This window comes from Mytilus edulis, chromosome 3 (assembly GCF_963676685.1).
Source record: "Mytilus edulis chromosome 3, xbMytEdul2.2, whole genome shotgun sequence".
NCBI lineage: Eukaryota > Metazoa > Mollusca > Bivalvia > Mytilida > Mytilidae > Mytilus > Mytilus edulis.
In genome coordinates, this window is record NC_092346.1 from 98,730,819 (window position 1) to 98,743,779 (window position 12,961).

General features: G+C 32.1%; 1 protein-coding gene across 2 annotated transcripts in view; it reads left to right on the top strand.

The window, feature by feature from the left end:
* LOC139517923 (tripeptidyl-peptidase 2-like) overlaps window positions 1–7,984 on the top strand; it is a 57,251-nt gene extending 49,267 nt beyond the window's left edge. Inside the window, exons 27-30 of one of the 2 annotated variants that reach the window (XR_011663235.1) lie at window positions 3,742–3,937; window positions 4,400–4,519; window positions 5,996–6,709; window positions 6,831–7,984. Coding sequence is in view for 1 of the 2 variants with exons in the window: in XM_071309473.1 (XP_071165574.1) it covers window positions 3,742–3,937; window positions 4,400–4,519; window positions 5,996–6,085 (406 nt within the window). In the remaining variant the exon portion in view is untranslated. Of the gene's footprint in view, window positions 1–3,741; window positions 3,938–4,399; window positions 4,520–5,995 lie in introns of both variants that reach the window. The other variant, XM_071309473.1, reaches the window with a different exon arrangement.
* Window positions 7,985–12,961: the final 4,977 nt, after the last annotated feature.

Here is a 12,961-nt window from a genome sequence, read left to right on the forward strand (position 1 = left end):
GAAAAGATTACAGCTTGAATAAAACAGGAATGAATGTTAACCTACAATTCAGATGAATTAAACTTCATTTTGAAATAAGTATCACAAACACTACTTTGCGGATCGGCCATTGGCTGAAGAGAAAATCAAAAGAAATCTACGCGAGATAGCGTTTCATTCATGAATATTTCTTGAATGAACATTTTCCTGCACTATTTTTTTTACTATGTACGATATTTACAACTGTTTATAAAATTGAATAAGTAAAGGCAGAGTGTATCGAAAGAGTCCGGTATGCGAGAACAAGTTGATATTTGACCAAGTCGGATAATTGACAAGTGATAATGGTTTGATTTATTTTAACAATACACAGGTGATAGAAAATATAATAATCGATAATTATATGGCTTATGTCTCGCGCCAAAGACGGGGAAAGGTTAATGACGGCTTTAATAGAAAGGTGCATTGTTTATGTCAAACTGACATCGATCTGAAAGTTTTGATGCCTAAAATCATTTGAAAATCTTTAATTCCGTTATTTAAATACAAGCTGTTTCACTTTTCAATGTGGATATAAGGACCTTCACTCGTTCAGCATGTTCAAGTTGATCAAACTGACAACAGAAAAACATTGTCTTAATGACAATTCGTAGCATAGCATCCGTATAATTTAAAAGCAACCGAGTCATCATCTAATTCTTAGAATATTATAGTTCAGTGTATCAAGACCGAGATCAAGCTAAAGACAAGTGCTGTAGAAATTATTAAAATGCTTTAATAACATTTGTCCATGTACTAGCAAAATTACTTTCTTAGTGCTTAACATTGCAGTGGCGGATCCAGAACTTCTATCCTCACACTTTATTCCTGGGGCAGTATGATTCTTTAAGATTGACCTATTATTAACAATGTGTCGTCCTAGCACAGAGGCAATGATTACTAGTATATCAAATAAATGGCTTAAAACAAAAATCTAAAATGTCATTGCCTCAATGGTAATTACACAGCAGCAACTAAAATGTGTTACAGGGTTATACGCACCTCAGATCAACATTGTATGAATCTAGTGTGTATAAACTTTTTATTCCTGATGTCATACTACTATTGTCATGCCCCCACTATATTGAGTTTTATCCTTTTTTTTTCTGTAAGTATGTTCGTCCCTTACTTGTCACGACTACGTCCATACATCCCAAAATTGATTTCTGTTCTCTTACTTAAGTTTGCCTGAACCAAATTTTATGAAACTTATACTCAATGCTTACAACCACAAAACACAAGTCAAGTTTTAATTTGGTTGGCGTCACTTTTACCATTCTAGATGTAAAGGGGTGCAATTTTCAGTATTCCCTATCAAGTATATATACCTTTATATATAAGTTTGACTTATAGCTTTCTTATCAGGTGAACATAAAAACGATCTTTAGATTCAGAAGTATAGATATATAAAACAAGAATGTGTCCATAGTACACGCCTGCCCCATCTGCACTATCATTTTCTATGTTTAGTGGACCGTGAAAATGGAGTAAAAACTCTAATTTGGCATTTAAATTAGAGAGATTATATCATAGGGAACATCTATCTGTATAATACTAAAATAACGAGGTCCAATTTGTCAGCCGTCATGGGGTAAAAACGACAAATCAAAGAATTCAATTTTATATATATCCAATATAGGACAATGGTGTTGATTAAAAATTACACCACTCCAGACCCTTTTGTTTTCCACATAATTAATATTGCCAATAATTAACAAGTTGAGGGTCGAATCCGATACCAATACCAATAGTATATTTATCTGTTACCTGTTACCTTATATATAACAATGGTTTAGTTTGAAAAATCCAAACTGTGATTAAATACATATATTTGAAAATATACACGTCTATAACCTATTTGAAATAATACACATATACAGTTGCAAACTTTCCAGAGGTGCTATCCAGCACTTTGATTTTAGTTTTCAGTCAATAACTTGTGTTTAATTGTATAAGTCTCTCTGAATTATATCACAAGTTTCCATACTACAAAGGGGTGGGGAGGGGGGGGGGGGGTAAGGAAGGAGTTATGGTTCAAATTATCAAGCAATAAGGGACAAAAAAGGAAGAAAACAAGTTTTTTTTCTTCTGAAAATAGGACAATTTTAAAAATTTAGAAGCAGTGAAGGGGAGGTAATCCAATTAAAATTTAAAGAACACTGTTATATATATGTTTGATTACCCTTACACTGCTTGAAAATTATGTATTAAGAAATAATGATTGTCTCCAGATGTGTAGCTGTAAATTTATTTTTAGAAGTTACTGTTTATTAATACTAATTTTAACCATGACTGTATGTCATTTTATATTTTGATATTTTATGATGTATTTAAATGAGTAGTCATTGTTGCCAACTTCATTAGAAATTTGAATTAAGATTATTTTTTTAATAAGGAAATGGGGAAGGTGAAAAAAATGTTGGAGGGGGGTGGGGTTTAATATTTTTTGTAGCGGATTAATATTCAACAGCATAGTGTATTGCTCAACAGCAAAACAAAATAAATTTTTAAGTTCATTAGACCACATTAATACTGTGTCAGAAACCTATGATGTGTCAACTACTTAATAAAAATCCAAATTCAGAGCTGTATCAAGCTTGAATTTTGTGTCAATACTTGTCCCAACTGTTCAGGGTTCGACCACTGCAGTCATATAGAGCTGTGCCCTGTGGAGCATTTGGTTAGATATTGAATATATGTGGTATTTGTATATTACAAATATTTGATATCTATGAACACCTTGAAATAAGAAAACTTGCACTCCAATGTTTGTTGTATTTTATTTTAAAATTAAAACATCATTAAAGTCAGTTATTAAATTTCAGAGACTGAGTGATAATACACAAGGTATCAAGTGACTTAACATTGTGTACACAAAAAAGTTGAAAAGTGTTATTCATACCCTGTGGACTTATCTTGCTCTCTTTGAAATTCTAGTGATTCTATTGTTTATTAGGTTTGTACATTTGAAAAGTAAGAGATTTGTACATTAATAAATTACTATTGTCTCATCTGTAACAAATGGACAAAATATTGTCATGGAAGTATTTTCTTTGCATTTTAAAAACTTTTTTTTTTAAATTTTTCCCCTGTTTTATAATAAAAAAAAAAACCCACAGGAAATAAATCTGTATAAAATTTGTGGATTTTAATTGATTATTTACTCTTCTTCCTGCTAAGTGAGTTATTGCCAACTGTTGAGGTTCATCATATTCAACTAAAAACAGTTTAACTGGGTAAATACCAGACCTTTAAAAAATTCAAGGGACACTGTAAATAAACCAGAACATCCATATCTGACAATCAAAACCACATCCTAGATAGTACACAGTATGTGATAATGTTGTTTAGTACACACTGAGTAGGTTTTTAATACTTTACAAGAATAACATATTGAATTGCATGGTCTTTTTCATAATTTTATTACAGTGTAACAGCATTGTTAGCGCACTTTTTGCACTTAATATAAAAATATGTGCAAAATCACTGCTTTTACTACCCTTTAAAGTTATTAAAAGAAGCATTCAATTCTTATAATTACATTTCTATGCTACAACCATGTCATTTAAGAGATATATCAAGCTTTTTATTTGTTTCATCAATGCACTATTTTAACATTGTCAATAATAGCATGTGCAGTCATAGCCATATGATAAGGATTGCAGATAGATTCAGTATATATGTAAGACACATTGTATTTTAATGTGAGCTGTTTTACTGTAGAGACATGGACAAACAGAAAGAGATGTTAATAGAAGCTCTAGTGAAGCTTGCTTGTGCTGAGGCTGACATCCTAATGAGGGAGAATGGTGGAGAGGTGGAGGAAGAAGAGGGAGCTTTACTGCCAGAGGTCACTTTACAAGATCTGAATGAAACCTACCAAACATTGCAGAGATGGATAGATCTCAATGATGACAAGGTTAGTATTTATATTAATGATAATTCTGGTTGGTACAGCACACAGTTCTTAATTAAAGCCCACATGAATGAATGATTAAGCAGAAATATACATACAGTATTGGTAGTGAACCTTTCAGTAGAACAACTTAATACTAAATGCAGTTTAGATGCAAGTGAAAAAGAGAGACATGCAAGATTTTATTTACATAATGAACATATTTGCTTTTATATATCAAATCATTTATACTTGTGAATTTTGGATCAGAACAGTAGGACTTAAAATATAGACTTAAGATCTATTTTCCAAAAGCTTGTAGTTTAAAGGTTTGGTTGGCTTGCTTGCTTTGTTTGTATAAATGTTTGCTTATGCTTAACTTGATCTTGCTTAAAGCTGTTGTCATAAAACTAAAATTCTTATGAATGAATAATACTGCTAACACTGTTTTGAGATATGGTATATCATGATTGCTAATTATTTCAGATGTCACAGTTTTCAGTATTACATGCTAAAGCTAACCAACAGTATGGAAGGGCTTTGAAACTTCTATTGAAACAATCAGAGGATAAATCTACACCAGATATGGACAAAAAATGCATCGAGGTAAGTAGGTCTCTTGTGAATCAGAGGATAAATCTACACCAGATATGGACAAAAAATGCATCGAGGTAAGTAGGTCTCTTGTGAATCAGAGGGAAAATCTACACCAGATATGGACAAAAAATGTATCAAGGTAACTAGGTCTCTTGTGAATCAGAGGGAAAATCTACACCAGATATGGACAAAAAATGCATCGAGGTAAGTAGGTCTCTTGTGAATCAGAGGATAAATCTACACAAGATTTGGACAAAAAATGCATCGAGGTAAGTAGGTCTCTTGTGAATCAGAGGATAAATCTACACCAGATTTGGACAAAAAATGCATCGAGGTAAGTAGGTCTCTTGTGAATCAGAGGATAAATCTACACCAGATATGGACAAAAAATGTATCAAGGTAAGTAGGTCTCTTGTGAATCAGAGGATAAATCTACACCAGATATGGACAAAAAATGCATTGAGGTAACTAGGTCTCTTGTGAATCAGAGGGAAAATCTACACCAGATATGGACAAAAAATGCATCGAGGTAAGTAGGTCTCTTGTGAATCAGAGGATAAATCTACACCAGATTTGGACAAAAAATGCATCGAGGTAAGTAGGTCTCTTGTGAATCAGAGGATAAATCTACACCAGATATGGACAAAAAATGTATCAAGGTAAGTAGGTCTCTTGTGAATCAGAGGATAAATCTACACCAGATATGGACAAAAAATGCATTGAGGTAACTAGGTCTCTTGTGAATCAGAGGGAAAATCTACACCAGATATGGACAAAAAATGCATCGAGGTAAGTAGGTCTCTTGTGAATCAGAGGATAAATCTACACCAGATTTGGACAAAAAATGCATCGAGGTAAGTAGGTCTCTTGTGAATCAGAGGATAAATCTACACCAGATTTGGACAAAAAATGCATCGAGGTAAGTAGGTCTCTTGTGAATCAGAGGATAAATCTACACCAGATATGGACAAAAAATGTATCAAGGTAAGTAGGTCTCTTGTGAATCAGAGGATAAATCTACACCAGATATGGACAAAAAATGCATCGAGGTAAGTAGGTCTCTTGTGAATCAGAGGATAAATCTACACCAGATTTGGACAAAAAATGCATCGAGGTAAGTAGGTCTCTTGTGAATCAGAGGATAAATCTACACCAGATATGGACAAAAAATGCATAGAGGTAAGTAGGTTTCTTGTGAATCAGAGGATAAATCTACACCAGATATGGACAAAAAATGCATCGAGGTAAGTAGGTCTCTTGTGAATCAGAGTGGAAATCTACACAAGATACAGTTAAAAAAAAAATAGAAAAATAGTATAATACTCGTGCACCATTACACATTTATAACTGAAATCAATATAAAATTTATCTTGTTTTCTGAAGTTTTTACCACTGCCTTAGGCAGATTGGCTCTTGAACTTTAAAGAATTAAATATTTGGAATTCTGTGATTTTATTTTCTCATTTTTTTTTGGTGTATTTACAGATGTACAAGAAACTGGGCTGGACCCACTGTGAGAATTATGCTTCAAACTGGATGTTGGTTAAATATCCAACATCATACAGACCTTTCTAATTATAGACTTGGATGATCTGATAGTTTATTATTGAGATTATCTTTATGCAACAGAAACTTGCAAGCATCTCTTTGACCTTAATTATTTGATAAATGCCAACAAAATTTTATTGTGGATAGAATTATTTAATAGATTATAATGAAATATGACAGATATCTTTGTCTAACTTATTGTACATATCAATATTTTAATTTACTCTGGTAGCTTTTCAGTGATGTAATTCTTCGTATGATTAATTAACACTTTGAAAGATTGTAGAATAAACCTAATTGCAGTAGTTCATACTTATCCTCATAGTTGTATAAAAACCTTGATGTAAAAAAAAAACTAGTTAGTTTAATGACTTGATATTTAAATTAGATACTAACATTTTTATGAAACTTGTTGATAGATTTCATTTTTGTAAAGCATGATTTATGAATTTAATATTTATATTTATTGTACTTCTACATGAGTTTCATATGATAGTTTGTGTTGACACAAATATCTCATATATCAGAGATATTCCATACATAGATTATTCCATACATAGATCATACTTTGGAATTGTCATATCACAAGTATATTTTAGACCATCTTTTATAGATTTTTTAAAAGAAATGTATTGTGTTAAAGGGGCAGGGGCATAAGATTTATACTAAAATAACCATAAGCTGGAGATTCCTCCTGATGAAGTGTGTATGTGTTAAGCCAGCAAGTATTAAAAAACAAAATGAAAAGTGAAACAAGGCAGATGCTGAGTAGAACCATGTTGTTGACTGATTCTACACACACAAAATTTATTCTTATACCAGTGGCGGATCCAGAAATTTCCATAAGTCGAGGCCTGCTGACTGCCTAAGAGGGGGCCTGCTCCAGTCATTCTTCTGTGATTCCCTTTATAATCAAATTTTTACCACAAAAGAGGGGGCCTGGGCCCCCAGAAAACCCCTCTAAATCTGCCTCTGTATACAGGTGAAACAATCATTCACATATTTTTTAATCAATCCCTGGAAAAATCCTTCTCATATGATTGCACTTGCTTGTCTGAATACTTATATTTATGTTTACATCAGAATACATGAGCAGACCATTGACAGTCTTCGTATGGATAATGGGGCTTCTTCTAAATTACACAGGAAATTCTCATACTTTTCTGATGAGACCATGCATTGTAAATATCTTCATTTAGACTGTATGTATTTTGGATATATACGTTTAAGTATGTTAAAATTTAAATATGACAATTAGATTCAGTACTGGAACATGAATTTCACAGCTAATGCCCCTTTAACTACTTGTAATGGATATTTTTATTTTTTTTTTTAAACTTGTGAAAAATATTTTGATTTCCTATGATAGAAAGTTTCTACTAGCGTTTGCGAAAAATAAGAAAGGAAAAGACCTGTAAATGTGTAAAATAACCAAAATATAACAATAATAACCATCTTTATGATTGGATGAATAGGACCAAATGTTTACTTATAGATTGAGAAAACAAACAATAATCTACTTAAAAAGAAATTGTTCATCTGTTTCTGATTTCCTTTACAAATGTTTTTTTTTTATTTTTACAGAAATTTTAATTTCAAACTTTTCAAATTATGAGCAAAGGTGGTAAGATGGTCAGTATAACCAATCAAAATTTCATTTAAGCTCTGGTGGATAGTAGTCTCATTGGCAATTAAAACAAATCTCTGTATTTTTATAAATTTTCCTTCTGATTCTATTTCAAGAACAACAAAAAAATGAATTTTGTTTGATATAGAAAAAAAGAAATACATGTGTTATTATTTTCAGTGATTGGTTATACATGTATGTTGTATGTATTTTAAGTTGTAAGATTTGTTTGGATTAACATCAGAACAACAAAAACAGTTTGTGTGTGGGAAAATAATAAAATCTGTGATATTTTATCATTCTGTAGTTGTTATTTTATATATGAAAAGAGGAACTTCCAAAATTGAGATGTGTAACAAGTTGTTGATTCCTGTACCCACTAACAACAATGTCCCTAAGTATTAATCAGCTTTTCAGGTTTGAATGGTTTTACACATATTTGGGCCCTTTATAGCTTGCTGTTCAGTGTGAGCCTAGGCTCAGTGTTGAATACCATACCTTGACCTATAATGTTTTACTCTTATAAATTGTGACTTGGATGGAGAGTGGTCTCATTGGCACTCATACCACATCTTTCTATATCTTTTTAATTGAAAAATAAAACAACAACTATGTCCTTAAGTATTTATAAACTTAAATTGAAAAATGAAACAGACTGCATACGTTATAAAGAATTTCCAACCATACTATAAGTATAAGGTATTAAGTAAAAAACAATGTTAAAAAAAAAGAAATAAGTTCATTGAATTATTCTATCAATTTATATTGCCCTATTAAATATGTTAGGCTTCCATGCCTAGCCATATAGAAATTCTTTAAGTAATTGAGGTATATAATACAAATGATTTGACAAAATGTCCAAGAGGAAGAACATGAATATTACAGAGAGTCTTTTGGAACACACCTGGTTCCATCGCTAGCACAGTCTGGTTCACTGTTGCAGGCACCAAGTGTTGGTATGTCTAAACATTTCTTCCATATAGAAGTAGCTATAGCAGTGTTCATTACATATCCTGCTGTTACACACAGAGCTGAAATACAAATGTCTATAATTATTTAACAGTCGAATCACAATTTCTGTCAAAAATGAGCAAATAAAATTGAGATTGGAAGTGGGGTATGTGTCAAAGAGACAACAATCCAACCAAAGATCAGAAACAGTCAAAGACCACAAAAAGTACACATGATAAAAATGAAAATGGATCATTGCCAGATCAGACAAGTATCTCAAGATGTAAGGATAAAGTTATTAACAGTTACAGGTCATCTTGGGGCCTTCAACAATAACAATGAAATCATCATCTCTGATCGAAAGCCTTACATAGCCACAAGATGACAAAATGTGAAACAATTCAAAAGATAACAGCTGGTTATACTTCAACAACCACTGAATAACTGGCTTGGGATTACCACATACAGAATGTGGCAGGTCAATCAGTTTTGTGATCACTCAATCTTTCCAAACCTAACATTTAAGTTTTGACACATCAACTGGTGACATCAGGGTATGTTCATAGTCTATGTATATGTTATATGAATTTGAAAATAGATTTTTTTTTTTAAATTAATTCTCATGTATATTCCACAGGCACTTGTCTCAGAAGAAAAAAAATCCTTTATACCTTAAAAGGGCACTAGCTACGAGATATATGACAAACCTAGAATTTGATTAGAATTGGCAAAGGGGCACTACTGTCAAATTCATGTTCACCGATTCTAATCAAATTCTCATATTTGATTTATAACAATGTAAAACATTTTTCCAAACTATTAAAAGTCTAAATAAAACAATAAACAAGGCACAGACATGAACATATGTAGCTTCGTTTCGTGTGTATTTGAGTCTAGACGCCAACTTATTATTTATCGAGTTGTCCTTTATAGTCATCCGATGACCATACAAACGATGTAAACATAAATATAGATATAAATAGATTAAGAAAACACGTGATGTTGAATTATTCTAGGTCTATTTAATTTCATATTACAGATAAAAAATAAATGTTTATCATCGTTTTTACCTGTATTAGAATGTTTATTTGTTGATCGAATCAGTCAATCAAATGAGTTACCTTTGTTTCACTTTCAATGTTGACATTCTTTTCCTTTAAAAAATATTTTTACACATACAATTCATGTGTTATCCATCTCAAGCTAAGGGGTTAAATTAATGTTCACATGAATACGGATACAAGGAGGTCGAATTATTCACTTGCAAGTGAATATGATTCATAATCAATGTTTTTTTGCTTATTTTGACAAAATTGAACATTATTGTCTACTCAAAAAGAATTATTATTTCACTATTTGTATTTCAGTACTGATTGAGCCAAAGAAAATAATATATAAGTTTTTCATATATCTCGTAGCTAGTGCCCCTTTAATATGTGTTATATTATTAAAGGTATATAGGGACAAAAATTCTGAGACAAGTGCCTGTGTTGATTCTGACATTTTTAAAGCCAACCTTCACCAAGCTTTTTAAAAAATGCAATTTTGATATTGCAATACCAGTTTTTATTTGTTTAATGACTGGGTAAATAGTCAATGTCAAAGTGCCATAAATAGACTGAAAGATTGTGAAAAGTTTAAATTTCAGAAAGTATTGTTTGAGCCAAATCTCAGATATTTTTTATGCTTGGTTTCATTATGCCTTATAGGATGATAAAGAAGCCTTATGATCTGTATGTCAAAAGGGTTAAAGTATTCATAGACTAAAATTTGGCAAAAAATGTTGGATGGAGGCCAATGAGCCATGATTTAAACCTTTTTCGTATTTGAATATCTTTTTTTGTTGTTTGTATATTCGATCTTACAGGAGGAATGGACACATGAGAGGAAAACCTCCATGATTAATTGTGATGTCTATGGGTCCAAATGTCAAAGTTACAGCAGAGATTGAAAAACAGATTTGTCTGTCAGACAGACAGTTAGCCTGATCTCGACCTCATTCAATGTATCAGTGATTAAGGTTAGAGTTAATACATAGTTGGGTCCATTTCTCAAATACTATAAGCAGTAGGTAAACTATATTTGATGTATGAAATGATTGTAATGGGTAAATTTCAGTCTGGCAGGTTTCGTCCGAACGTGACCTCATTATCATAGTTCATGTGTCAATGTTGAGGGTTTTTTTGTGTGTCTGTTTTTCAAGTACTTTAAGCAATATATATACTATATTTGGTGTATCAAAAATTGTAAGGTGTATATGGTTGTCTGACTCAATTTATCTGACCTTGAACTCATTGTTACTGCTTTTATACGACCACAAACATTTTTGCGGTCGTATATTGGTATCACGTCGTCGTCGCCGTCAGCGGCATCCGAAGACGGATGGTTTCCAGATAATAACTGTAGTATAAGTAAATAAAGATCAATAAATAATTTTAACACACTGTTTATAATCACAAAAGGAAGGTTGGGATTGATTTTGAAGGTTATGGTCCCATCGGTTTAGGAATTAGGGGCCCAAAGGGGCCCAAAACATTCATTTATCTAGTTTCAGGACAATAAGTTGTGTGTATTAGTATTTCAATTACTCTGAAATTGTACCATAATTTTCATACCATTAAGTAGCATGTTGGGATTTATTTTAAAAAAAAGGGCCAAAAAGAAGCATTTTTCTAGTTTACAGACAATAACTTAGTGTGTAAGTGTATGTATCTCACTGAAAATACACTACAAGGTTTTTTACTACAAAGGAAAAACTGGAATTGAGTTTTGGGGTTCTTGCTCCAAGGGGGTTTCAATAAGTGAGGGGCCAAAAAGGGGCCCAAATAAGCATTTTTGTAGTTTTTAGTCAATAACTTGTGTTTAAGTGTATAAATCTGTCTGAAATTATACCACAAGTTTCCATACTACAAAGGGTGGTAACAGGGGGTAATGGAACAAATCATTAAGCATTTAGGGGCAAAAAAAGGGGGAAAACAAGGGTTTTTCTGGTTACAGGACAATTTAGACAATTTCAAAGCAGTGTAAGGGAGGTAATCAAATCAAAATTAGAATTTAAAGAATACTGTTATATATGTTTGATTACCTCCCTTACACTGTTTGAAAATTATGTTAAAGGAAGTGATAATTGTCTTGAGATGTGTAGCTGTAAATTTATTTTCAGAAGTTACTGTTAATTAATATCAGTTTTAACCATGACTGTAAGTTATTTTATATTTTAATACTTTATGATATATTTAAATGAATAGTTATTGTTGCCATCTTAATTAGAAATTTGAATTGAGATTATTTTTGGAATAGGGGATTGGGGGGAGGTAAAAAAAAATGGGGAAGAGTGGGGGTAAACATTTTCTCATTTCAGATTTCAGAAATTAAAAAGAATTTTTCATCAAATAATTTTTTTGAGGAGATTTATATTCAACAGGTGTCAGAAACTTTTGCTGTGTCAGCTATTTAATCGCGATCCAAATTAAGAGCTGTACCAAGCTTGAATTTTGTGTCCATACTTGCCCCAACTGTTCAGAGTTCAACCTCTGTGGTCGTATAAAGCTGCGCCCTGCGGAGCATCTTGTTATAAATGTTAAGTGTCTGTAATGCGTTTAGTAAAACCTTTATCTTTAAGACTTCCAACAGAACATCAATTGGCAAGGGGCGGACCCAGCCATTTTAAAAAGGGGGGTCCTAACCCACATGTTCCCATTGATCGTCCGAAAAAAAGGGGGTGCCCCCCCCCCCCCCAAAAAAAAACCCATTGGATCCGGCACTGGTCAGTTTAACAGGCAACACATTTCAGCGTGTGCACTCTTGATTAGAATATTAGCTCCTTTTTTGCCAACAAAATTCAACACATGTACTTTATATTAAACGTAAATTACTTCTGGAATTATGTTTCCTTAAATAGTTAAACATTTTTAAAGTATAACAGTAAACACAAAATGAATATACATACATAATATAACTATATTTGTGGTGAAACTATCAGTATTTACAGGACAGATAGCTTGTGGGTGAAAGCTGTAATAGTCGGGATGCAGTAACTGGCATTCTCCTGTTTGGATCAACAATACAATACACAACAGCATTCTGTATAACTTCATTCTGACAGAGAAAACAAAATTAAAACGATATAAAAATACAATGTTCTTCCTATTTATTTCTTCAAAATAGTGTATAAATAATTAGATAAATGGATCTTTTCATTTCTCTGGCATATTCTCGTCTCACCAGAGTTATTAACTCATTCCAAGGAATTGTATATTTAAATTTCTAACATCCCAGTAAGCATATATCAGTACGCAATAATTAAACCTTGCATCGTCATTGTT